Source organism: Bos javanicus, chromosome 8 (assembly GCF_032452875.1).
Source record: "Bos javanicus breed banteng chromosome 8, ARS-OSU_banteng_1.0, whole genome shotgun sequence".
Taxonomy (NCBI): domain Eukaryota; kingdom Metazoa; phylum Chordata; class Mammalia; order Artiodactyla; family Bovidae; genus Bos; species Bos javanicus.
The window spans coordinates 91,780,640-91,806,849 of record NC_083875.1 but is presented as its reverse complement, the minus strand read 5'-3'; the positions used below and the strand labels follow the sequence as shown (position 1 = coordinate 91,806,849).

General features: G+C 40.4%; 2 protein-coding genes across 8 annotated transcripts; one reads left to right on the top strand and one right to left on the bottom strand.

Moving 5' to 3' along the window:
- Window positions 1-871: 871 nt before the first annotated feature.
- Window positions 872-12,747, bottom strand: ZNF189 (zinc finger protein 189). Of its 7 annotated transcripts, none has more exons than XM_061426360.1 (3): window positions 12,295-12,747; window positions 11,518-11,644; window positions 872-3,588 (listed from the first exon to the last, which is right to left on the bottom strand). In XM_061426360.1, exons 1-3 carry the CDS (start codon window positions 12,325-12,327, stop codon window positions 1,868-1,870), a joined length of 1,881 nt encoding a protein of 626 aa, XP_061282344.1. In that variant the 5' UTR covers window positions 12,328-12,747; the 3' UTR covers window positions 872-1,867. The 7 variants fall into 7 exon arrangements, with proteins under 7 accessions (XP_061282344.1, XP_061282346.1, XP_061282345.1 ...); XM_061426362.1 differs by having other exon boundaries at window positions 11,518-11,599; window positions 12,295-12,746; XM_061426361.1 differs by having other exon boundaries at window positions 11,518-11,602; window positions 12,295-12,745.
- Window positions 12,748-12,833: 86 nt separating this feature from the next.
- On the top strand, window positions 12,834-20,097 carry MRPL50 (mitochondrial ribosomal protein L50). Its single transcript, XM_061426376.1, has 2 exons — window positions 12,834-12,974; window positions 19,304-20,097. The coding sequence occupies exons 1-2, from the start codon at window positions 12,883-12,885 to the stop codon at window positions 19,686-19,688; spliced, it is 477 nt and encodes a 158-aa protein (XP_061282360.1). The 5' UTR covers window positions 12,834-12,882; the 3' UTR covers window positions 19,689-20,097.
- Window positions 20,098-26,210: the final 6,113 nt, after the last annotated feature.

Genomic DNA, 26,210 nt, shown 5'->3' with positions numbered 1-26,210 from the left:
AGTCTTGCCTCTTGTCACATTCCTATCGCGAGTTCACTCTGTAGCTACCAGATCCTCTCACAATTCTGTCTTCAGACAGTATTCATCTTTTCTAGTACTCGACTGTCTCATCTTAGGCGTCATTTCCTCCTGAAAGATTCAACTTTCTCCTTTCTGGTCTTCTACGAACTTCATATCCCTCTCTAAAACCCCTGCCTATTTCTATCATTTTCTTGGAAAAAAGCAGTGTATACTGCAGTGGACTTGCTTAAAAACAAAAACAAAAACCTTGCTGGCTATGCTTTTTTGTAGCCAATGAACTGAACACATAAGAACCATTTCAGTGTTACTGGAATTTGGATCTAAGATGCAAGATTCACATTCAAGTATGTTAAAAATTATGGTGGGAACACCTCATACTACCATGGCCCCGAATTAAAGTGAAGTCAACAGCCAGAACTTCTGCTCAGCTAGATAACCATACATGAAACAATGCAACTTCAGCAAAGAGCAGAGAAAATGTTTAGTGTGCATGCTGCAAAAATACACTTTGCATTAGGTTTTCAAAACAGAGAACAGGTCTAAGAACCTCATTATTAGTTGTGAACCTGGGCTAGGGAACTACTGGTGCAGAAAAAGTAGAATATCTAGGTTACAGAAGAAAGTGAGGTCTTTTGCTTAAAGTATTAAGAAATCTAGAATAAGAGTGTGCTGGTGATTTGGAATTAGGAATGAAAGACTTAACCTCAATTGAACTATCCCAGAAAAGGTAACTAGTCAGATGTAGAACAAATCAGAGCAATTTAAATTCTTGATTCTAATTTTTAAATGCAGTAATGCATTTGACAGGGTAGATTTTACAATGGAGTAATAAATAAACTCTTACACAAAGCAAAAAACAAAACAGATTTAATGACTAGAACAAATGAATTAATGGGTTTATAATAACCATTAACTAAGGGAAGCCCTAGAACCAGAAATAAAGATTGCATGCAAAGTCTAGTTACCATAAAAACCAAGGCATACCAAAATATCTGTCTCCTAGCGTAGACTCCAGGTCTTTTTATTTCCAACTCTCAGTAATCAAAATATTTACACTTTCACATGCTACTGGTAGTAGAGGAATAAGATTTAGTCTGTCTAGGACTACAAATATCTTTCACAGAATGGAGTGCACACAAAGAACAGTGTCTTCCTCCACCTTTTTGGGCCCATCTTAGGGGAAAAAAGGCACTACCTAAGATTCCTTGGTAACACCTTTGCTAGGTTTGTTACATAATCTTTACATGTAGAATTAATGGTCCACTCATTTCACAGATCTGGGAACCACATGGCATTAGAACTGCCTTTAAGCCACATGCCAAACTGGCTTTAACAAGGACAACAGCTTTGGATGTCAGTTCTTAAAAAAAAACGGGGGCTTTGTTTCCTTGAAAACATAAAACATATGCTTAACTACTGAACTTTGGCACACACAGCCAAACATATTGTGGAACTCAAAGAACCACCATGTATTTCGGTGCCAGAGGACTAAGTTTTCTAACATCAGCTGCTTCCAGCTCCCCTAGGCATATGCAACTTTGTTCTTCTCCCTTTTATTAATTATAATTAAGTGCTCTGAACTTGGGTTTAACCTCTCCACTGAGAGATCTGGGGAAAAAAAAAAAGATGCTTAAATTACTGAGTCTTTCTCTGATCAAAATGAAGAGCAATGAAGTCTTCAACTGCATGTGGGCACTGCCCATTATTCACAGAATCTTTAGAAACCATGTGCCTGAGGCCAAAGAGAATCTGCTTTGATCACTAAGAGTGACTCACACTGAGCCATACTGAAACTGCACTTGGGTACCTGGTCTCAAGTCAAACTGAACTTAAATATTTCTCCACATTACTGCATCCATGTAGCATGCAATTTTTGATGCTGAATAAGAGAAATGCGGCAATTGAAGGCTTCACCACAAGCATCACATTCATGGGTTTCTTGAATTTTCACCTCTGCATGGATTTTCTGATGGTTGACAAGGCTGCGCTGCTGACTAAAACTTTTGTCGCACTTCTCACACTTATAAGGTTTTTCTCCTGTATGTATTCTCTGATGCTGAATCAGGCCGGAGTTCCGGCTAAAGGCCTTCCCACATTCATCACATTTATGGGGTTTATTACCTGTGTGAACGCCCTGATGTCGAATAAGATTACAAAGTTGACTAAAACTTTTGCCACACTGTCTGCAAAGATAGGGTCTCTCACCAGTGTGGATTCTCTGGTGTTCAATAAGAAACGAGCTCCGACTGAAGCTTTTCCCACATACAGTACATAGGTAGGGTTTTTCACCAGTGTGGATTCTTTGATGTTGAACAAGATGAGCACTGACACTGAAAGTTTTCCCACATTCATCACATTTATAAGATTTTTCCTTAGGGTAGACTTCCTGTTGTATAACAAGACCTCCATTTGGGTCAAAACTTTCCTTGGTTTCACTGTATGAATAAGTCTTCTCTCTGGTGTGGATTCTCTGGTGCTGAATAAGACCTGAGCTTCTACTAAAGGCTTTTCCACATTCCTCACATTTATGGGGTTTGTCCCCTGTGTGAATTCTCTGATGACGAGTAAGGTTGCAAAGTTGACTGAAGCTTTTCCCACACTCTTTGCACTGATAAGGTCTTTCACCTGTATGGATCCTCTGATGTTCAATAAGGAATGAGCTCCGACTGAAGCTTTTTCCACATTCAATACAAAGAAAAGGTTTCTCACCAGTGTGGATTTTTTGGTGTTGTATAAGATATGTACTTAATCTAAAGGCCTTCCCACATTCACCACATTTATGGGGTCTTTCCCCAGTGTGAATTCTCTGATGTTCAACAAGTAACGAATTTCTACTAAAGCTTTTCTTACATTTGGTACAGTGATAGGGTTTCTCACCAGTGTGTGTTCTCTGATGTTCAATCAGGTGTGACTTCCAACTGAAAGCTTTCCCACAGTCACTACATTTATGGGGTTTCTCACCTGTGTGAATCCTCTGATGTTTAACAAGGCTTCTTCGCTGGCTGAAGCTCTGTTTACAGTGATTACACTGATAGGGTCTCTCTCCAGTGTGGATTCTCTGATGTCTAATAAGGGTTGAGCTCACACTAAAGGTTTTTCCGCAATAATTACACTCATAGGGCCTTTCCCCGGTGTGAATTCTCTGATGTTCAATAACAAATGAACTGCGACTAAAACTTTTCCCACATTCATTACATTGGAAAGGTTTCTCTCCAGTATGGACCCTTTGATGTTGAATGAAATGAGCCTTGCGGACAAAACCCTTTCCACATTCTTCACATTTATGACATTTCTCTTCTGAATTTGGTCTCTTACGGATAATGTTAGTGTTTCCTCTGAACATTCTTTGTTCCTGGGTCAAAGATTCCCTTGGTATTTCCCATAAGAAGATTCCTCTTTGTTTATCTAACCTTCCAACAAGTTCAAAGGTTTCTCTATGCATGGGATCCTGGTCAATTTCACTTTTGATTCTTGTAACTATTATACCCTGTGGTTCCATTTCTTCCTCAATTTCCTCAATTTCTTGTTTCACAGTTGGCTCCTCATCCTTATCTCTGTTTAAAACATCTGGAATAAATGGAAAACAGCAATGTCAGCCTAGTTCTTTGCCAGCAAGGAGAAACTGTCATAAAAATAAGATAATTAAAATAATCTACTATGTGCATAAAATGTAGTTCACTGTATCACAGCACCCTTGTGATGATTACATTAGTTCAAATACATAAAGCATTTAAAACTACCTGGCAAACAGTACAAGCTATATAAATATTATTTAGTACTAGTTTTCTGATAAAATGAAATGTTTTCCTTAAAGAAAGGGTAACAAAGAAATAAAATAAGTAATAGTAGGACAAACTAGCTATCAGGAAAGAAAGGACAATGTGGAAAGAAAACAGCAGGTTCAGAAAAACTTAGGATGAAGTAGCATTACTGTAATGTGAATAAGCCAAATAACTGACAGAAAAGAACACATAAAATGATGCTGAGAAGGAAAACAGACAAAAACCAGAGGAAACAATTCATTCATTACCAAGAATTTATTGCAAATAAAAGCATTCCAGGCACTGTATTAATATAATGAATTAGAATTCAGAGATAAGGCAAGAAGCCTCTTAACAAGTGGAATAGATGATAAGTACAAATAGGGAAAGAGTAGAATATGACAAAGAAAATACTAAGTAAAATAGTTCCTATATGGAGATAAATGGCTTTAAAAAACTGAGTTGAAGTGATATGGATTCTATTATATAGAAAAGCAGGAAAAAAAGAACATGTTTAGAGCTAATGGAAGAAACTAGGAAAAAGAATAGCCTGTGGTAGTCCATGACTTCACCTACCACAGATACCACATTCTCCAAGTATAGATGAGTCTCATTCCTCTAAAGATATAAGACCCACGTTGGAACTATTCATTTCCAACTGGGAGTCTGCATGACATCCAAGAAATGATAATCTTGCATGCATTGGAAAAAAGATAACATAATGGTCTATAATAAAACAGAGCAGCATATGGGACACTTAAGTCTGCCTCTGACTTCTTTCCTGATTTTCTATCTCTTGCTGCCTGGTGGATAACTCCATGAGAAGATTCAATCACCACTAAATTCTTATTTGACCCTAACAATTTCTCCTTTTTTATACCTCCTTTTTTCATTCAATTTTATAATCTTCTAACTGTGGAGTCATCTTTGAATTTTCTTTTCACTTACTTCAAACCAGTCGTTATTTTATTCCAAAAAAAACCCCTCTTCTGTTATTTCCCTAAGAAACTTTATTTTTACTTAAGGCTACTTACAGTACTGTCTCTCAAATTCATTTTCAGTAGACAGTCTTTTCTTTCACTCAAAGAAAAAGGATGAGAACTGCCTCATCAATCTGTCTCGTACCTAAAATTACCTGCACTGCTACATGAAGATATATCCCATTCTTATCCAAGGCTAAGTCATCTACTCTCTCAATCCCACTTGCCTCTGGGCACTTGTTCAATTTTTACCATTTCTTCCTCTTTCTTCAATCGGTATTCTCCATAGAATTCTACATACACCTTCTTCAGTTCAGTTCAGTTCAGTCGCTCAGTCGTGTACACCTTACCAAAATACAAAATATACCCAACTTTATCTTGAACCTGAAATCCTTTTCTAGATGAAATCCAAGCTTTGAAAAAAAAATCTTAACACTGTACCTCTCCATTTTCTAACTATGTTTTCCACACTCCATCTCTTCCCATTCAATCTACTTGATAATCTACTATAAAATCTGGTTTCTGTTTCTAGTATCTAGAGAAAGTTCTCATTAAATCCCCAATGACTTTCAAGTAACAAATGCAACGGACGTTTATTAGTCCTTATTTTACATGCAGCATGTGATATCCTTGACTACTCCCATTCCTTTACACTGTTTTTGGTTCTATGCTATTGTATTCTCGTTCTCTTCATACTTCTTACTTGGCCTTTTCTAATACATTTCCCTCATGCATTTCTCTTCTCCACAACTGTTTAAAGATATGACTATCCATGTTTATATCCTCATCATGCTCTATATACACACACTCTCTGAATGTTGCCACTAAGCTGTCTCAAAAAGGTCTCACAAATAACATTACCATCATCACTTGTCATGTCCATCTCCACCTTTAATCATGTTCCTTTCAGAAGCATTAACTGTCCATCAGCCTACAGTCCCACAGCAGGAAATCATTCTAGATTTCTCCCTTTTTCTTACTATTAATCAATCACCAAAATCAATGATTCTACTCTTTAGCATTTGCCCTCTCTGTTTTCCATAGATTACTGCAAAAGCCAACTAATAATCTTTGGCTCTGGTCTTTATCTATTTCATTGAATCCAGAAGAGATTTTCATGAAATGGAATTCTAATCATGTCACTACCTACAGATCCTATTATCTCTAAAATCAAACCAAATCTCTCTACATTATGATATCAGTACTTCTTGAGGTCTCTAAGCTTCAACTCACTCTCCTTCCCATGCTCTCACACTTTAAGTGTGTAAATTGCTTATGCTTTAGTCATTTATGGTATTTCTTTGCATATCTCATATTTATGAAATATCCACTGGCATTGTTTACTTGAGAATCTCTTAATTTCTTTTTAAGATTCAATGCGATGCAATAGTTCCTCTATAAAGTTCCTTCACTTAATCCACTAGATGATTTAAGAGTTCTGTTTTTGATGACCATCCTTTGTCTATAACTGCATTATAGCTATTATTACACTGTACTTCAGTTTGTATTTTCCATTGGATTACAAGTTCTTTCTAAGACTTTGTGTTAATGTCTTTTCATAACATTTACTCAGTGGATATTGTTCCAGGGTTTTACTCAAAGTAGTAATACAAAATTACATTATTTGCAGATGGTATGACTGCCTCCCTTTCATGCAGCTATGTCATGGCAAAGGGGTTTGCATAACTCACTGCATCTCTGAGCTATGCCATGCAGTGCCACCCAAGACAGACAAGTCACAGTGGAGAATTCTGAGAAAATGGGTGGCAGAGGACGAAATGGTTAGATGACATCACCAACTCAATGGACATGAATCTGAGCAAATTCTGGGAGACAGTGAAGGACAGGGAAGCCTGGCATGCTGCAGTCCACAGGGTTGCAGAGTCAGACACAACTTAGCAACTGAACAACAATGACCACCTACCCAAAATTCCTAAACGAATTAAATGAAATATAATAGCTATGAAAGGACTAAGATATAGAACAAATACTGGTTCTTACTACCAAGAATAACTAGTTAATAAATATTATAGGAAAAGAAATATGCTCTTCATATTAAAAACCATAAGGCCTAGGAATATATCTAACAAGAAATGCAAGATCCATAAAAGAATCCATACAATTTTTCTTTTTTTTTGTTTTTATTTTTGTTTTGTTTTTTTTTTAAATCGAAGCGGTCCAGCTCGAAGCCCATGGTGGCGGCCGGGGCCCGGGGTCGCCGCCGGGCGGCCGGCCGCCCCCTCCCTCCCAGCGAGGCAGCCCAGACGCGCCGGTAGCGCCGCCCGCTCGCTCGCTGGCTCTCCCCGGACTGAGCCTTCATACAATTTTTCTGAAGGACATAAGACAGTTAACTAGAATCAACCAATTGCCAAAGAGAGTCAATATTACAAGGCTTTTACTTCTTCCCAAACCAACTAACAACTATTCAATCCAAAATCCCATGAACCAATTAAAAAACCCCAATGAATCTAAATTTCAACTGGAAGAATGCAGAAAACTAGTTAAGTACAACTGACCCTTGAACAACATGAAGGTTAGGGGCACTGATCCTCCACTCTGTTGAAGATGTACATATAACTTTAAAGTTGGCCCTCTATATCCATGGTTCTGCACCTACAGATTCAGTCAATTGCAGATTGTATAGTACTGTAGTACATATTTAGTGAAAAAAATTCACAAACAAGCAGACTCTCACATTTCAAACCCATATTGTTCAAGGGTCAACTGTATAACCTCAAAGACAATGTAAGAGTGACTTTATCTTACCAGACATGAAATATAATATATTGCTAAAGTAAATAAAACACAGAGGCACTAGCATGAAAACAAATAGGTCAAATAGAGAGACATGTAAAACAAGTGAATCTAGGCTGCCAAACAGAGCAGCCTGGAAATGACTAGCCATTAGACCTGGGCTTGGTAGCTGTAACCACCTTCTGAGGTACCTGCCATGCTTGTACTGTATGTTCCCATCCTCTGGTCATAGCTAATTTTTCTAGAGTAAACAGGTGCCTCAAAGTGCAGTTCTCTCAGTTTTCTAGGAAAAAAACAAAACAAAACAAAACAATGAGAGAATGGGGAAGGACTTGCATTTTTAGGCCAACCACAATGCTTTATATTTATTTACTGAATGAATGAGCAGTTGAATAAATATTTGGAAAGAGACTAAGGTCCAATCTGGCTCTAGCAGTCTGGAGAGAAGTTATTAAAACTGAAGAAGTCTACATTAATTGAAAGAACTGAAAGGTCAAGAAGTGAGAGATCAAGCTGTCATCAATGTAGTTATTGCAGGTTTTAAAGAAAAAGCAGCATGGAAAGGATAGGTATGACTGAAGAGGCAAAATTACCAAGCTAGACAAGCTGTGTTAAGTAGAGTAACAGGATGAAATGCCAGAAAACACTACACTGGAATAGTTGAGTAACCATAATCTCTCATCAAGGGAGCACAAATCAAGGGGGTAGATACAGAATTTATACAGGAAGATGAAAAGATTGTGGAGGAAGAAATAATAACCCATGAAAAGCTGCATTTCAGCTACAATAAAGAAGAGAGCCTGAACGCAGATCACAGATGGGCTCACTGCTATTTTACAATACTAGGCACAGGCAAGGCTGGGCATTCACCTGATATTATCAACCAGGACACTATATGGGTGGAAAAAGCTGTCAGTGACTCAGAGATACCATAGCATAATGGAAAAAAAACCTAGCATCTGATGTGGCTGGAGAATGAAGTCGTATGCTGAAAACAACAGATGAGGCTAGAAAGCTACACAGGAGCCATATAAGGTGGTTCCAGTATACAGGACAAGAAATTAGGATTTTTTTTTTGTTTTTTAATCCTTTAAGGTGTCAGAAATCACCAGAAGTTGTAAGCAGTTAACTAACACAAAATCAGTTTGGTAGCAATAAAGAGAATATATTAGAAGAAAGGGAGACTGGAGGCAAGGGGCTAGATTACAAGCTAGTGCAATAATCTTGTCAAAAGATACTGAGTCTTAAGTATACTCACTCAGTCACCCAAATATTTAAGAAGCATATAATATGCCTGGCTCTGTGCTAAGTGCTGGAGAAATCAAATGAAAGAATACAGTTACTATCCTCTTGAAGATCAGTCTGCATAGAGATATAACATAATAATTATGGTACACTATAATAAATTCAACAATGGAAGTGTATAAAAGACAGCACAGAGAATGGAGTACTGAATTCTGAAGAGGAGGCCCTTATATCTTGGTAGATAATTTGAGATCTGCCAGATGTGAGTTACTTATGTGGTCTTCAAAAGGAGATAACTAAGAAGTTGGAGTTCAACAGAGAAGATAATGACAATGATGATGAAGGTAACAATTGACATTTATACATTGTACTTAATACGTGTCTGTCAGTGTCCTAAATGCTTTACATATATTAACTGAGTTAATGCTCACAATAATCCTAAGATTAGGATTATTATTATTTCCATTTTTATATAAAAAAAGAAAACAGGCACAGAAAGGTTAAGTAATTCACCCATGGTCACAAGTCTTATAAGTAGTGGAATTGGGATTTTTATTTAGGCAGCTAGGCTCCATATTTTCTCTCTACTTAAGTAGAGATAAAGATTTGAGACTTATCATGACATACTTGATTACCTGAGTGTAACTAAGATCTGCCAAGGTAGGTTTATAGACTGAGAGAAAGTTGGAGAATGCAAAGAAATAGAAGGAAGCAATAAAGAGTTTCAAATATCTATAAAGAAATGGAAGTCCCAAAAGAATCTACTGTATTTGACAACTGGGTCATTACTGACGAATGTTAAACAACTGAAGGTAAGTGGCAGAGGTACAAAAAGAGGCTTAGAGATAACGGGAAGTAAAGAAGTAGAGAATACACATTAACCACTCTTACAAAAATCTGGCTGTGAAGCAAATAAGTAGTAGGTTACAGGAGCAGCAAGAAAGACTGTGGCTCAAAGGAGAGCTCTGGCGCCATGAACATACCTATCATCAAATTACACGGGTGGGGGGTGGCGGGGGAAGACTGATACATTCTTGGAGAATGTGCAACCTTATGTGTGCAATGAGGGGTAGAAAACTTGAGAGTTCATGTGTGGTGGTCTCTATCTTCTCTGTGAAACAGAAGGTGAGGTCCACCACTGAGTGATGAACCCAAGGAAAACTCAAAGTTTCTGAAACAGTCACTAAAAGAAGCAGGGGTAGGAGCAAATCAATTGTAAAAAAATTTGCTGATAAAACCACTGGGTTTTTATATCCAGAAGGAAACCACCTGTATATATGCAGGGCATCAATTCTTTCAGTTACAGAACTTCTCTTGCTGTGTTCAGCAAATCAGGTAAGAGAAAAAGACAGATTTTATAACCAGTACAGGACTTCCAAGTTTGCAGAATGGGTAGAACATAATGACAAAGTGGCAAGACAGCATGCTGGTGATCATTTTATATATAGATCTGTGGGTTAGCAGAGACGGCAATGGCAACCCACTCCAGTACTCTTGCCTGGAAAATCCCATGGATGGAGGAGCCTGGTAGGCTGAAGTCCATGGGGTCGCTAGGAATCAGACGTGACTGAGTGACTTCACTTTCACTTTTCACTTTCATGCACTGGAGGGGGGAATGGCAACCCACTCCAGTATTCTTGCCTGGAGAATCCCAGGGATAGGGGAGCCTGGTGGGCTGCCATCTATGGGGTTGCACAGAGTCGGACATGACTGAAGCGACTTAGCAGCAGCAGCAGCTATGGTTAGATGAGAAGGTGAAGCAGGAGGGAACTAAGAGCCTGGGAGGAAAAAAGGAAGTCAAGAAAAAGGAAAGATTAAGAATAAACAGGTTCAGTAGGAAAGGAGAAAAGGTAGACAGGTAGGAAGTTATAGTAAGCTCCACATGGGCAGAGATCATGTCTGTTTTGTTGACTTGTTTAGTTATAGTCAATAAACATCTACTACCTGAGAAAGACTAAGGTTATTAGTCAAAATACAAGATATTGGGGTTTAAAATTTGCCTGTTATAACAAAATTGAGGGTGTGATCATTGATGTGAGGTGCTTAATAAGAATGGAAAAGCAGGGTCCTTGAAGATATAGTGAGACAGAAGTAATGACTGCATGATGGTGTGGGTTAACAGAGAGAAGATTCCGAAATGTGACAAAATCTATGTGTGAGACACCAAAAAAAATAAAATAAAATAAATAAATTGACAGATGATAGTGAAAAGAAATTAAGAGGGTAGAGCAAGACAGCTGAGACCTCAAAAGAGAAATTACGTTTGAAGGTAGAAAACTAATGCTTTGGGAACAGTACTGAAAAAGTTAGAACAATTATTTTTCCCTTTCAGCCCTGAGACAAAAGATGGGGAAGGAAGAGGATGTGGGAGAATAAGCCGCCCCTGCCAGAGAAGTAGTGTCCTTGGGAAAGTGCCAGGTTTCAGTTAAGGCCAGGAGGGGTAGGGAACACCATGTGAAGAGAAACAGGGGCTCCAGAAGGCAGAGTGAAAAGGGGTGGGAGGAAAGCAGTGGGAAGATGAGCTAGGAGGCAAAGTACAGAGCAATATGGGAATGAGATTAAGAGGATGGAAGCCAGAAAAGCTTGTATTTTGGTCACTGTAAGGACGGTAGGGATGAGAGCCATGGAAACAATTCATGGCTGAAAGGTCTGAATTGGAGCCTTGGAACAAAGCCATTTGGTATGGTACTAGTTCATGTGTTCTGCTTTCTTACAGTTTCTTAGCTATTTTGATCCAAGAAACAGCAGATTCTTACCCAGTGAGACCAGGTTTCCATAATTCTCCATCATGACATCTTTATACAGGCTTCTCTGAGCTGGATCCAGATAATCCCACTCCTCCTGGGTAAAAAACACAGCCACATCCTCAAATGTCAGCAAGCCCTGAAATAGTATGATTTCTGTAGTCAGTTTTGTTGTCTCAAGGACAATTCTACCGCTGAAAGTAGCAGAAACAACCACTTATCAGGGCCGAGTAGGCTAGGAGGAACATGATAACTAAGAGTTACAAATGAGACTCAATTCTGGGAACAGACAGAATTCGGACACCTCAAATTAGAGGAAAACACAGCTGGATCTCTGTCCTCTGTAGTGAGGAGCTTATGGATAAGGTTTACCCAGTATGCCCTAATAATTTACTTTTAGTAAGCTGCACTAAGGCCTTCCCAAGTTTCCTGCACCTCCTCATCCCGTTCCAACTCAATTACGACCCTTTTCAACTCAATTATGTTAATTTTTCTAAGCGTCTACTTTGGATCCAGGCATGGGGCAGGTGTAGAATAACCTCACCTGTTAGAACTCATAAATGAAAACGCTAGTTTGGAGCATTACTAATTTTCTTTAGATTTATCAAGTCGCTCTTGAAAAAAGGAGCCACTGGGCAGTGTGATCGCGAAGGGCTCCCCAGTACATTAGGGGGTACTTCATTGCACCGCGCTGGCCCTAAAGACCCGAAAAGGGGGGTGGGGGCGGTGGCGCGGCCTAGCGAGCTAGGTAAAGGCGAGAGAACAGGAATACTCCGAGGGGCGACTTACCTTTGGCTGTGGCGGGGGACTCGGCGAGGCCATCTCTTAGACAGAAAATCAGGGCAGGAATCCCGGGTGGCCGCACGAAAAGGAGGCCCTGGCAAGGCCTACCCGGCCGCTGAATATTAGGCCCGAAGAAAGTGAGGCCTCTAGGCTGGATCTGGCCAGGTCCTGCCCCGAGCGGTCACGACCCCAGCAGCCTGTCAGAAGCGCTACTTGGCCGCCCCCACCCCGCACCCCCCTGCCTAGCTGTGCAGCCTTCCAGGCCTCGCTAGAGCCTCCTCCCGGTTGCCAGTTCCTGCTGCTTTCAGGAACCCTGCTCTGTGACCGCCCGCCCCCGGACCAGAAGGCGTCACCGGGAACCTTCCCGGGACGCCCCTCAACTACAACTCCCGTCATGCTCTGAGAGAGCGCTGGGGTGCACCCTGCCACGGCCATGGCGACCGAACTACACTTCCCGGAGTGCAAAAGGCGAGGGAGCCTGGGTAAGTCTCAACCGGAAAAGGACACATGCCACTAAGCTTACATTTTACTGGCTGATCTTCGCGTGCCTCTGCCTCCCGCGGGTGGAGCTCTGTTACCAAGGTCTCCCCGAAGATGGCGGCGCTCTGGGTGGCCGGCGTTGGCAGAAAAAGCCTCACAGTGGTAGCTTCAGGGGCGCCACGCAGAGAATTTTGGTCTCGACTCAGGTAAAGCGGAAGGTTAGACCGTGGGTCATGCTCACAGAAAGTAAGGAGAGGAACTGAGAATGATGAACTTAAGACGGGACCATGGTCCTGCGCCTTACCAGAGAAAGGATGAGAAAGTGCATGAGGGTTCTGAGTTCAGAAGCTTCAGCTCCTGTTTCCGCGAGTGGTGGGGTCCACCTCGTGTGCCCCCAGTTTACTCATCTTAGAACAGAAATACCGCCCCCTTCTCCTTCCGTTTCACTTGTTAATTTATTAGGTAAACCATACTTACTGACCACGTGTTCCAGACGCGGAATATAGTGTGGTGTCGGGAAACAAATGACTGTTTTAGGACAGGCAACTTAGAACATGAATGTGAAAGTGTTCGCTGAACTAAATTCATTTGGGGTGTATTTATTCACAAGAAAGATTCAGAGTGCAGTGTCCTCATTTTGTCCGCGCATTGATTTACTCAAATAGGTATTAAACAACTGCCCTGGCCCAGCATTTCTTTATATAGGATGCAGCAGCGAAACAGAGTCCCTTCTCAGAGCGTGAGTGCTTTGGCAAGAGTAAACCGAGCCTGCACCTGAAGGAAATAGCAATATATTGCTAAAAGTCAGAAAGCAAGTTAATGACAGGGCTGGATCAGGAATCCCGGTCTCTTAACTCTCCCCATCTGCTGCTTTTTCTGCAGAGCAGAAATTTTGTGAAAGTAAGTCTGTGACTAGTGTTAGGACATGAAGATTTGTAGGAACCTCAAGAAACACTGTATAAGCTCTTAAGTTTCCAACAAAAACTTTTTCAACCCAAAGGGATTTTTCTCATCAGCTCATGTTTTATTAGCTTTCCTTCTGTTCCATTTTGTTTTGATTCTTTTTTTATATGTGATTTGTTTATTTAATTTTTGGTTGCACTAGGTCTTTGCTGCTTTCAGACTTCTGTAGTCACAGGGAGTCGGGGCAGCTCTCCGCTCCCTTGTGTGGGCTTCTCATTGCAGTGGCTTCTCTCTTGTGGAGCACAGACTAGGTGCCGGGGCTTCAGGAGTTAGAGCATGTAGCCTCAGGAGTTGTAACTCCTGGGTTCTACAGCATAGGCTCAATAATTGTGGCGCGTGGGTTTAGTTGCTCCTTGGCATGTGGGATATTTCCATCCCAAGGATCTAACCCATGTCACCTGCATTGGCAGGTGGATTCCTATCCACTGCACTACCAGGGAAGTCCTTGTTTTCCCTGTATTTTGGTTAGTATTTATTATCTCTTAAATCTCCTTCAAGTTTGTTTCACTGACTCATTTAACAAGTATTTCTAGGGTGTCTATTATCTAGATGTGAGGAATGCAGTTGTTAATAAGATAAACCAAATCTTTGTCCTCATAAAGCATGTTTTGGTGGAGGAAAAAGTGAACAAGTATAATTTCAAAAAGTGGTAAATTATGAAGAAAACTAGAGCAGTACAGGCATACCTTGGAGTTGCATAAGTTTGTTTCCAGATTGCTGTGATAAAGCAAGTATCTCAGCATGTTATACAGATTTTGGGGTTTCCCAGTACATTTAAAGTTACGCTTACACCATACTGTAGTGTTTAATGTCAATAGCATTATGTCTAAGAAAACAATAAGCATATCTTAGTTAAAAAATAGTTTATTGCTAAAAATGGCTAACCATCATCTGAGCCTTCAGAGAGTTATAATCTTTTTGATAGTGGAGGGTCTTGCTTTGATGTTAATGGCGAAGGATAGTTCAGGGTGTTCGTTGCTGAAGGGTGGGGTGTCTGGTAATTTCTTAATATAAGACAAAAAGGAAGTTTGCAGCGTTGATTGACTCTCCCTCTCATGAGTGATTTCTCTGTGGCGTGTAATGCTGTTTGATAACATTTTACCCACAGTAGAACTTCTTTCAGTATTAAAATCAATTCTCTCAAACTCTGCCCCTTCTTTATCAACTAAGTTGGTGTAATGTTCTCAGTCCTTTGTTGTCTTTTCAACAATCTTCACAGTATCTTTACCAAGAGTAGATTCTATCTCAAGAAACTATTTTCTTCGCTCATTCCTAAGGAACAACTCTTCAATGATGAGGTTTTAACCTGAAACTGAAAGTGTTAGTTCCTCAGTTGTGTCCGACTGTCTGCAACCCAATGGACTGTGGCCTGCCAGGCTCCTCTGTCCGTGGAATTCTCCAGGCAGGAATATTGGAGTGGGTAGCCATTCCCTTCTCCGGGGGATCTTCCCAACTCGGGGATGGAATCTGTGTCTCCCACATTGCAGGCAAATTCCTTACTGTCTGAGCCACCAGAGATTGTAGCAATTCAATTATGTCTGAGGGGTCACTTGTAATTCTAGTTGTCTTGCTATTTCTTATATATTTGCAATTACTTCTTCACTGATATCATGAACCCCTGAAAATTATTCATGAGGGTTAGAACTGGTTTCTACCAAATTTCTGTTTCTGTTGCTATTTTGATCTCTTCCCATGAATCATGAATGGGCTTCTCTGGTGGCTCAGCTGGTTAAGAATCTGCCTGCAATGCCAGAGACCTGGTTTCGATCCCTGGCTTGGGAAGGTACCCTGAGAAGGGAACAGCTACCCACTCCAGTATTCTGGCCTGGAGAATTCCATGGACCGTATAGTCTGGGGTTGCAGAGTTGGACACAACTGAGCGACTTTCACTTTCATGAATCATGAATATTCTCAATGGCATCTAGATTGATGAATTATTTTTAGAACATTTTCAGCTGACTTTGCCCAGATTCATCAGAGGAATCATCTATGGCAGCTATAGCCTTACAAAATGTGTTTCTTAAATAATAAAACTTGAAAGTAAAGCTCATTCCTTGCTCCATGGACTGCAGAGTGGAAGTTGTGTTGGCACACATGAAAATATTAATCTTGTACATCTTCATCAGGGAGCTTACTTAGGTGACCAGGTGTGTTGTTAAATGAGCAGTAATATTTTTTGAAAGGAATCTTTTTCTGAGTGGTAGGTTCAACTGTGGGCTTCAGATATACAATAAAACTTGTTGTAAGCAGATGTTCTGTCTTTCAGGCTTTGTTGTTGCATTTATAGAACACAAGCCTGGTAGATTTAGCATAATTCTTAAGGGCCCTCGGATTTTCAGAATGGTAAATGAGCATTGATTTTAACTTCAAGTCACCAGCTATTTTAACCTCTAGCAGAGTAAGCCTGTCCTTTGAAGTCAGGCATTGACTTTCTTCTATCTATAAAAGTTCTAGATGGCGTTTTTCAATAGAAGGCTGTTCTGTCTACCTGGAAAATCAGTTGTTTAGTGTAGCCACTTTCATTACCTTAGCTAAATTTTCTGGATAACTTGGTGCAACTTGTAGTTGCTGTTTCACCTGCACTTTTGTTATAGGGACGGCTTCTTTCCTTAAACCTCGTGAACCAACCTTTCCTGTTGTTCAGTCACTAAGCCCTGTCCCACTCATTGCTACCCCGTGGACTGCAGCACGCAGACTCCCCCATCCTTTACTTTGTCTCAGAGTTTGCTCAGATTCATGTCCATTGAATTGGTGATACTATCTAACCATCTCATCCTCTGCCACCGCCTTCGCCTTTTGCCTTCAGTCTTGGCCAGGATCAGGGTCTTTTCCAGTGAGGTGGCTCTTTGCATCAGGTGGCCAACGTACTGAAGCTTTAGCTTCGGCAGCAGTCCTTCCAATGAATATTCAAGGTTGATTTCCTTTAGCATTAACTAGTTTGATCTCCTTGCAGTCCAAGGGACTCTCAAGAGTCTTCTCCAACACCACCGTTTGAAAGCATCAGTTCTTCAGTGCTCAGCCTTCTTTATGGTCCAGCTCTCACATCCATACATGACTACTGGAAAAACTACAGCTTTGACCTTTGTCAGCAAAGTGTTTCTGCTTTTTAACATGCTGTCTAGTTTTGTCTTAGCTTTCCTTTCAAGGAGCAAGTGTCTTAACTTTCATGGCTGCAGTCACCGTCCACAGTGATTTTGGAGCCCAAGAAAATGAAATCTGTCACTGCTTCCACTTACAACTTCCTCACCTTTTTCAGCCTTCATAGAATTGAATAGCGTTGGGGCCCTGATCTGGACTAGACTTTGACTTAAGGAAATATTGTGGCTGGTTTGATCTTCTGTTCAGACCATTAAAACTTTTTCCACGTCAGGAATAAAACTGTTTTGCTTTTTAACATTTGTGTGTTCACTGGGGTCATACTTTTAATTTCCTTCAGGAACTCTTTCTTTGCATTCACCACTTGGCTGTTTAGCTGGAAGTCCTAGTTTTCAGCCTAATTTGGCTTTTGACATGCCTTCACTCAGCTTAATCATTCTAGCTTTTGATTTAAAGTAAAAGATGGGCAATTCTTCCATACCTAATTTCAGTATTGTTGTATCTCAGAGAACAGGGTTGTCCAAGAAGAGGGAGAGAGCGCTTGGTGGGGCAGTGAGAACACGCACAATATTTGTCAGTTAAGTTTGTTGTCTGTAGGAACATAGTTTGTGACACCTCAAGACAATTACAATAGTAAATCAAAGATCACTGGTCATCACCATAACAAATAAAATATTGAAAAAGTTTGAAGTATTGTCAGAATTCTGAAGATGTGACAGACACTAAGTGAGCAAATGCTGTTGGAATAATGGTGCCCATAGACTTGATTGCAGGGTTGCCACAGACCTTCAATTTGTAAAAAAACACAGTATCTATGAAGTGCTATAAGATGAGGTATGCTTGTATAAGAGATTACTGAGATGCAGGGAATAGACTACATTTCATTGCGATGAGTTGTGAAACTGGAGTAATTTCAAGAGAAAATGGGAGGTCAGGAGGTACAGAAGTTGTGTAGGCTACTCTTGAGACGTTTTGTTGTAAAGGCAGCTGGAGTGGAACATGGAATCTGGAGGTTATTTCCTTTAAAGATGGGAAATACTACAGCATATTTGTGTGTCATGAGAATAGTAGATAGGGAGAAATTGATAAAGAATTGATGTAGAAAGAGGGATTGGTAACTGGAAGAGTCTTTGAATAGACCCAGAGGAATAGCATTACAAATCATTTCCTTGACTAATGTCCATTTCTGATACCCTCCAATTTCGGTAGGGATGACCGATCCCAATCAGATGACAGCTCCTTAGGAATCAGGAGTTAGTTTATGAACAGATATTAAGCACTGAAATAATGTGTAAAGACAGACTCCCTCACATTGGCCCATGTGAAATAGTTACACAAGCTGTTTTAAAGGACTCCTAAACACATCTCTGTATTCAAGTTTATAATCTGACACAGTGATTCTTAACTGGGGACAGTTTTGTCTACCAGGGACATTTGACAATGTCTTTTGGTTATTACAACTGGAGGACAGGAGTGCAACTGGAATTTAGTGGGGAGAGGCCAGGGGTGCTGCTGAGCAACCTACAGTGAACAGGACAGCTTCCCACAATAAAAAATTATCTGGTCCAAAATGTCAGTAATGTTGGCGCTGAGAAATCCTGATCTAGTAAGAGGAGTAGAATGTAAATAAAATTAAAACTCAGGTGGAATGAGTTATGCTCTGAGAACAATATTAAGTGCTATGATATATGTAGGATCTTAAAAATAAAAAAAGATGAACTTATTTACAAAGCAGAAACAGACTCAGAGACATAGAAAGCAAACTTATGGTTACCAAAGGGGAAAAGAGGGGAGGGATAAATTAGGAGTTTGGGATTAACGTATACACACTACAATATACACATAAATATATTCAAAACTGAATCACTGCTGTACACTTAAAACTAACACAACATGTAAATCAATTATACTTCACTTTTTTAAAAAGTGCTATGAGAAAAGTGCTATATTTGATTGAGGAAATCAAGTAAAGCTTGAGAGAAGAGTTTTGTCCTAGAACTTAAAGGATGGATTAAGAATTCTGTAATTGGAGGTGAAAGATAAATACTTAAGGTAGGATATAACTTGAGCTAATGTGATATCAGAAGAGTGGGAAACAAGGTAATTCAGTTTGAGTAGGGCATAGAATGTATATAAGATATTAGTGGGAAATGAAGTTAGGTAGATTGGGTTTGGATCTGGGAGGACCAGAAATTCCAGAGGATTTACCATCTTCATTCATTCCTGGAAATTCTTAGGGCATGTAAAATCTGAAGGTAGCTTTTGTTTTCTCTTTGTGCCAGCTGAGTTCAACTATGAATTTATAAGGGCAGAGACCTATTTAATTCTTCTCAACAGTGCCTAGAGTTAAGTATAAGTAATTGTGCAGTATATTAATTTAGATTGATGGGCAAAATTAAGTCTGGTGTTCGTCAACTTGTCAACTTCCTTAATGCAGTGAACTGAAGATTCACTTATTTGTTTTTGATCCCTCCAGAAAAGAGAAACAGCCAGTGGTAGCTGAGACAGAAGAGGTGAAGAAAGAACCTATCTTGGTGTGTCCACCCTTACGAAGCCAAGCATACATACCACCTAAAGATCTCCAGAGTCGTTTGGAATCTCATGTCAAAGAAGTTTTTGGTTCATCTGTTCCTACCAGTTGGCAGGAGATCTCGCTGGAAGATGTTCATATGAAGTTCAGCTTCTTAGCACGTTTAGCTGATGACTTGGGCCATGCAGTGCCTAACTCCAGGCTTCACCAGATGTGCAGGGTTAGAGATGTTCTTGATTTCTATACTGTGCCTGTTCAGGATAGATCTAAATTTGATGAACTTATTGCCAGTAATCTGCCTCCCAATTTAAAAATCACCTGGGGTTACTGAACAGTTCAAAGGAAGAACACATTGAAATCTTTTTTTTCCCCCCTGAAAAGGGGGCTGTTTATCAGACTTTTTGATACTTTACCATGTGAAATGCTGTCAGAACTAGTCTCTATACCCACTTTTCTCTGTGGAAGAAAGTTATTAATCTTTTTTTTTTCATTGTCATGAATTGACAAATAAGATTTTTTCACATTTGCGGAAACTTTTAATGGGATCAGGTCATTCGTAATTTATGAAAATATATATTACATATACAGATAAAATAACATTTGTAAAAGCAATAAAAATCTGTAGTATATTACAAAAGATGTTTCACTACTTGCTTTACTGTACAACTAGAAATAGTAGAAAATAATACTGTTCAATCTAGATAAATCTCTTGGAATTAAAGTAGATCTGGAGCATTTTTTTTTTTAAGGTGAAATTTGCTTTTCTGCCTCATCGTTTTCTTGTTGTTTAGTTGCTAAGTTGTATCCTACTCTTGTGACCCTATGGACTGTGACCCACCAGGCTCCTCTGTCCATGGGATTTCCCAGGCAAGAATACTGGAGTGGGTTGCCATTTCCTTCTCCAGGGGTCTTCCCGACCCAAGGATCAAACCCAGATCCCCTGTGTTGCAAGTAGATTCTTTACCACTGAGCCATCTAGGAATCCTGTCATTTTCTTCTGTATTATAAATGGAGAAGAATCAGTTCAATTCAGTTCAGTTCAGTCGCTCGGTCGTGTCTGACTCTTTGTGACCCCATGAATCGCAGCATGCCAGGCCTCCCTGTCCATCACCAACTCCCGGAGTTCACTCAGACTCATGTCCATCGAGTCAGTGATGCCATCCAGCCATCTCATCCTCTGTCGTCCCCTTCTCCTCCTGCCCCTAATCCCTCCCAGCATCAGAGTCTTTTCCAATGAGTCAACTCTTCGCATGAGGTGGCCAAAGTACTGGAGTTTATACTTGCCAACTATTAAGAACTATGGGCTTCCCTGGTAGCTTTGCTGGTAAAGAATCTGCCTGAAATGCGGGAGACCTGGGTTGGTTCGATTCCTGGTTCAGGAAAATCCACTGGACAAGGGATGGGTTACCCACTCCAGTATTCTTGGGCTTCCCTGATGGCTCAGCTGATAAAGAATCCGCCTGCAGTGCAAAAGACCTGGGTTTGATTCCTGGGTTGGGAAGATCCCCTGGAGAAAGGAAAGGCTGTCCACTCCAGTATTCTGGCCTGGAGAATTCCATGGACTATACAGTCCATCTGGCTGCAAAGAGTCAGACACGGCTGAGTGACTTTCACTTTCGTTAAGAAATATAATCTTGGTCAGATATGTACCAGATTCTATATCGGAATGGATATTCTCTTGAAAGGAGATGATGTTTATCTCAAACCTTTTTTAAAAGGTGGCCTTGAATGCTCTATGAGTATCCACTAGAGTGATAAATCTTTGTAGACTCATGGACTTTTAATTTGTGGAAATTACTTATATAGCTAACCAGATGATTCTGGATGATAAAAATGATAAAGTGATTAAACTAGGAATTATTGTTCAGACTTTAGAGGTGGCTAGAGAGTAATGACACGAGGAGAAGGAATTTCTTATATTTTGTCTAATAATTCTGAAAGAAAAGTGACAAGTTTTTAAACAAATTTACATTTATTTTTTTCCTAGGGTGACTCCTTTGAAGAGGGCAAAAATTAGTTGGTTATATAAATTCTGGCATGTTTATTAGAAAAATAAGTTACAGTACAGTCATGCCCTATATGGAGAAGGCAATGGCATCCCACTCCAGTATTCTTGCCTGGAAAATCCCATGGACGGAGGAGTCTGGTAGGCTGCAGTCCATGGGGTCACTAAGAGTCAGACATGTCTGAGCGACTTCTCTTTCACTTTTCACTTTCATACATTGGAGAAGGAAATGGCAACCCACTCCAGTCTTCTTGCCTGGAAAATCCCAGGGATGGGGGAGCCTGGTGGGCTGCTGTCTATGGGGTCGCACAGAGTTGGACACGACTGAAGCGACTTAGCAGCAGCAGCCAGCATGCCCTATAAATACCATCAGTGGATAATCAGATTTTCAGTAACCTATACACTGAAGATTCCCTGGTGGCTCAGACAGTAAAGAATCTGCCTGCAATGCAGGAGAACCGGGCTCAATCCCCAGGTCAGGAAGGTCCCCTGGAGAAGGTAATGGCTACCCACTCTTGTATTCTTGTCTGGTGAATTCCATGGGCAGAGGAGCCTGGCGGGGTACAGTCCATGGGATTGAAAAGAGTCAGGCATGACTGAGTGACTTTCACACTACATTGAATAACTTCAGAAGTTTCTGCAGTGCCAAAATGTCTAGAGCCCTGGAACTTAAACATTAGAGCTGTTGTATCCCTTCTGCTTCTTTGTGGAATGGGTTCAGGGTGGAAACATATGGATTCTGTGTACAGGATGTGATTATCTCATTTCCTGCACAAGTTTTACGTCTAATCTGGAGATAAAGAAAAACGTGCAGAGGGCAAGATGGAAGCAAGGAATGGGCAGTGTGGAAAACACTTGGTTTCAGCTTTGTTGTTGCTCAGTTGTGTCCAACTCTTTGCAACCCAATGAACTGCCAGACTTCATGTAAATATGGCTAGAGAAATTACTCTTGTAGCCTGGAGTAGTTTCTCAAAATTTAATGTGCTTATGAATCAGTTAGCATCTTTTTAAAATACAGATTCTGATTCTCTAGGTCGAGAGCAGGTCCTGAGCTTCTTTAAAAAACTCCTAGGTAATTCTTGTGTTTTGAGTACCATGACCCTGTGTGTGCTGTGTTGTGCTAAGTCACTTCAGTTGTGTCTGACTCTTTGCAACCCTATGGACAGTAGCCTGTCAGCCTCCTCTGTCTGTGGGATTCTCCAGACAACCCACTGGAGTGGGTTGCCATTTCCTGTTCCAGGAAATCTTCCTGACCCAGGGATCTAACCTGCATTTCTTAGGTCTCCTGCATTGGCAGCCGAGTCTTTTTTTTTTTTCTTTACCACTAGCGCCATCCTTGACACTAGTATTGAAGTGGGAGACAAGTTGTGTTGCAGGGAGGAAGCCAATTCTGACTCCATGTTGGAACTGTTTCTCTGACTTGCTTTTCATTGCTTTTGTTATTATAATCATACAGAATGGTTTGCCTCAGAGAATCCTGACCCTCTGCCTGACCATTAAACTAAAGTGCCTTTGTTCAGAACCCTGTCTACCTATGGATGGTAGGAAGGAAGAAATGAACACATCCCCTGCCTGAGGAGATGTTTGCAAGATTAATGGCCATTTTACTTTGCTTCCTCATATCTGATCTATAAAAGAACCTGGCCTCCAGACCCCATAAGATGGTTATTTTGAGGCGCTAGCCTTCCATCTTCTCAGTCTGCTGGCTCCCTGATTAAAGTCTCTCTCTTCCTTGCCTCAACACCTCATCTCTCGGATTCATTGGCCTATTGTGTGGCGAGCAGATCAAGCTTGGACTTGGTAACAGTTGTCGTTCAGTTGCTTAGACCTTTCGCACTCTTGGTGACCCCAGGGACTGCATGCAATATGCCAGGCTTCCCTGTTCTTCACTCTCCGAAGTTTACTCAAATTCATGTCTTTTGAGTCAAGTAATGCTGTCTAACCATCGCATCCTCTGTTGCTCTCTTCTTTGCCTTCAATCTTTCCCAGCATCAGGGTCTTTTCCAGTGAGTCAGCTCTTTGCATCAAGTGGCCAAAACATTGGAGCTTAAGCATAAGTCCTTCCAGTGAAACTCTTTAAGAATATTCACAGTTTTATTCAGTGAAGCAGAAATAGATGTTTCTTTTGGAATTCCTTTGCTTTCTCTTATGATCCAACAAATGTTGGCAATTTGGTCTCTGGTTTCTCTGCCTTTCCTAAACCCAGCTTGTACATCTGGAAATTCTTGGTTTTATACTGCTGAAGCCTAGCTTGTAGGATTTTGAGCATAACCTTACTAGCATGTGAAATGAATGCAATTGTATGGTAGTTTGAACATTCTTTGGCACTGCCCTTCTTTGGGATTGGAATGAAAACACCTTTACCAGTCCTGTGGCCACTGCTGAGCTTTCCAAATTTGCTGACATTGAGTGTAGCACTTTAACAGCATCATCTGTTAGGATTTGAAATAACTTTGCTGGAGTTCTATCACCTCCACTAGCTTTATTTGTATTAATGTTTCATAAGGTCCACTTGACTTCAGACTCAGGGTATCTGGCTCTAGGTGAGTGATAACCACACTTCATGGTTATCCCGGTTATTAAGATCTTTTTTGTATAGTTCTTTGGTGTATTCTTGCCACATCTTAATCTCTCTGCCTCTGTTGGGTACTTACCATTTCCATCCCTTATCGTGCCTAACCTCACAGGAAATGTTCCATATCAGCTCCAGTTTTCTTGAAGAGATCTCTAGTCTTTCCCATTCTGTTGTTTTCCTCTACGTTTTTGCATTGTTCATTGAAGAAGGCCTTCAGTTACAAATTCTGCCCCCTGAAACAGTAGTCCTGGAATGTTTAGCTACACAGGAAAGATAAACTGCACATTCACCAATAACTCTATTAGAGGGCATCCCTGATTTATTGCCCAATATAATATACCAGAATAGTGACCTTTAGTTTTCGTGGAAGATTAAATTAGGTTTGGTAACTTAACTAGTTCACTAAAATAAAGACATGCTATAATTATAAAAGGTTTACATTTTTAAAAATTAAATGATAGCTATATAAAAGTGTTAGCAATTTTACTTTGTTGGACTGTTGAACTCACTATGAATGTTTATATAAAAACTATAAGATTCAGGATTAATAGAATGATCTTACATAAACAGTGCCAGTGCTAAATAACAAAGATTCAATGGATTAGTGGTTCAAATTGGCTTTATTAAATGATTTAGGAATCAGGCAGCATCCCATCCAGCAATAGAGACATACTCTGTTGAGCTTCAAAAAAGGAAAGGTTTTTAAGGCAGAGAGGGAACAGAAAAAAGGAAATTACTAGCAAAAAATGTATTATCTTAGGCATTCTCCTTAAGGGGAATGGATAGGGCCTATCAATGGATTTCCTCCTTGTGCCAACCAGGAAGTTCAAGATTAGCTGGTTAAACATCACATTCCTGGGGAAGTCAGATCAGTCACTCAGTCGTGTCTGACTCTTTGCGACCCATGGACTGCAGCACGCCAGGGTTCCCTGTCCATCACCAACTCCCAGAGCTTGCTCAAACTCATGTCCATTGAGTCAGTGATACCGTCCAACTATTTCATCCTCTGTCATCCCCTCCTCGTGCCTTCAGTCTTTCCCAGCATCAAGGTCTTTTCCAAAGAGTCAGTTCTCATCAGGTGGCCAAAGTATTGGAGCTTAGGTTCAGCATCAGTCCTTCCAGTGAATATTGAGGACTGATATCCTTTAGGATTGACTGGTAGGATCTCCTTGCAGTCCAAGGGACTTTCAAGGGTTTTCTCCAATACCACAGTTCAAAAGCATTAATTCTTTAGCACACTTTTTGTAGTCCAACTCTTACATCCATACATGATTACTGGAAAAACCATAGCTTTGATTAGATGGACCTTTGTTGGCAAAGTAATATCTCTGCTTTTTAATATGCTGTCTAGGTTGGTCATAGCTCTTCCAAGGATCAAGCATATTTTAATTTCGTGGCTGCAGTCACTATCTGCAGTGATTTTGGAGCCCCCCAAAATAAAGTTTGTCACTGTTTCCATTGTTTTCCCATCTATTTGCCATGAAGTGATGGGACCAGATGCCATGATCTTAGTTTTTGGAATGTTGAGTTTTAAGCCTACTTTTTCACTCTCCTCTTTGACTTTCATCAAGAGGCTCTTTAGTTCTTCTTCATTTTCTGCCATAAGGGTGGTGTGACCTGTATATCTGAGGTTATTGATATTTCTCCCGGCAATCTTAATTCCAGCTCGTGCTTCATCCAGCCTGGCATTTCACATGATGTACTCTGCATGTAAATTAAACAAGCAGGGTGAAAACATACAGCCTTGATGTACTCCTTTCCCGATTTGGAAACATCTGTTGTTCCATGTCTGGTTCTAACTGTTGCTTCTTGACCTACATACAGATTTCTCAGGAGGCAGGTCAGGTGGTCTGGTATTCCCATCTCTTGAAGAATTTCCCACAATTTGTTGTGATCCACAGAGTCAAAGGCTTTGGTGTAGTCAGTAAAGCAGAAGTAGATGTTTTTCTGGAACTCTCTTGCTTTTTCAATGATCCAATGGATGTTGGCAATTTGATCTCTGATTCCTCTGCCTTTTTTAAATCCAGCCAGAACATCTGGAAGTTCATGGTTCATGTACATTGAGTCCTGGCTTGGAGAATTTTGAGCATTACTTTGCTGGCTTGTGAGATGAGTGCAATTGTGTGGTAGTTTGAACATTCTTTTGCATTGCCTTTCTTTGGAACTGGAATGAAAACTGACCTTTTCCAGTCCTGTGGCCTTCCTGGGGAAGGTTGAGTCTATAATGAGATTAGATAATGTCTTGGTTTGCTGGCCTGGGGCCTAGCACAAAT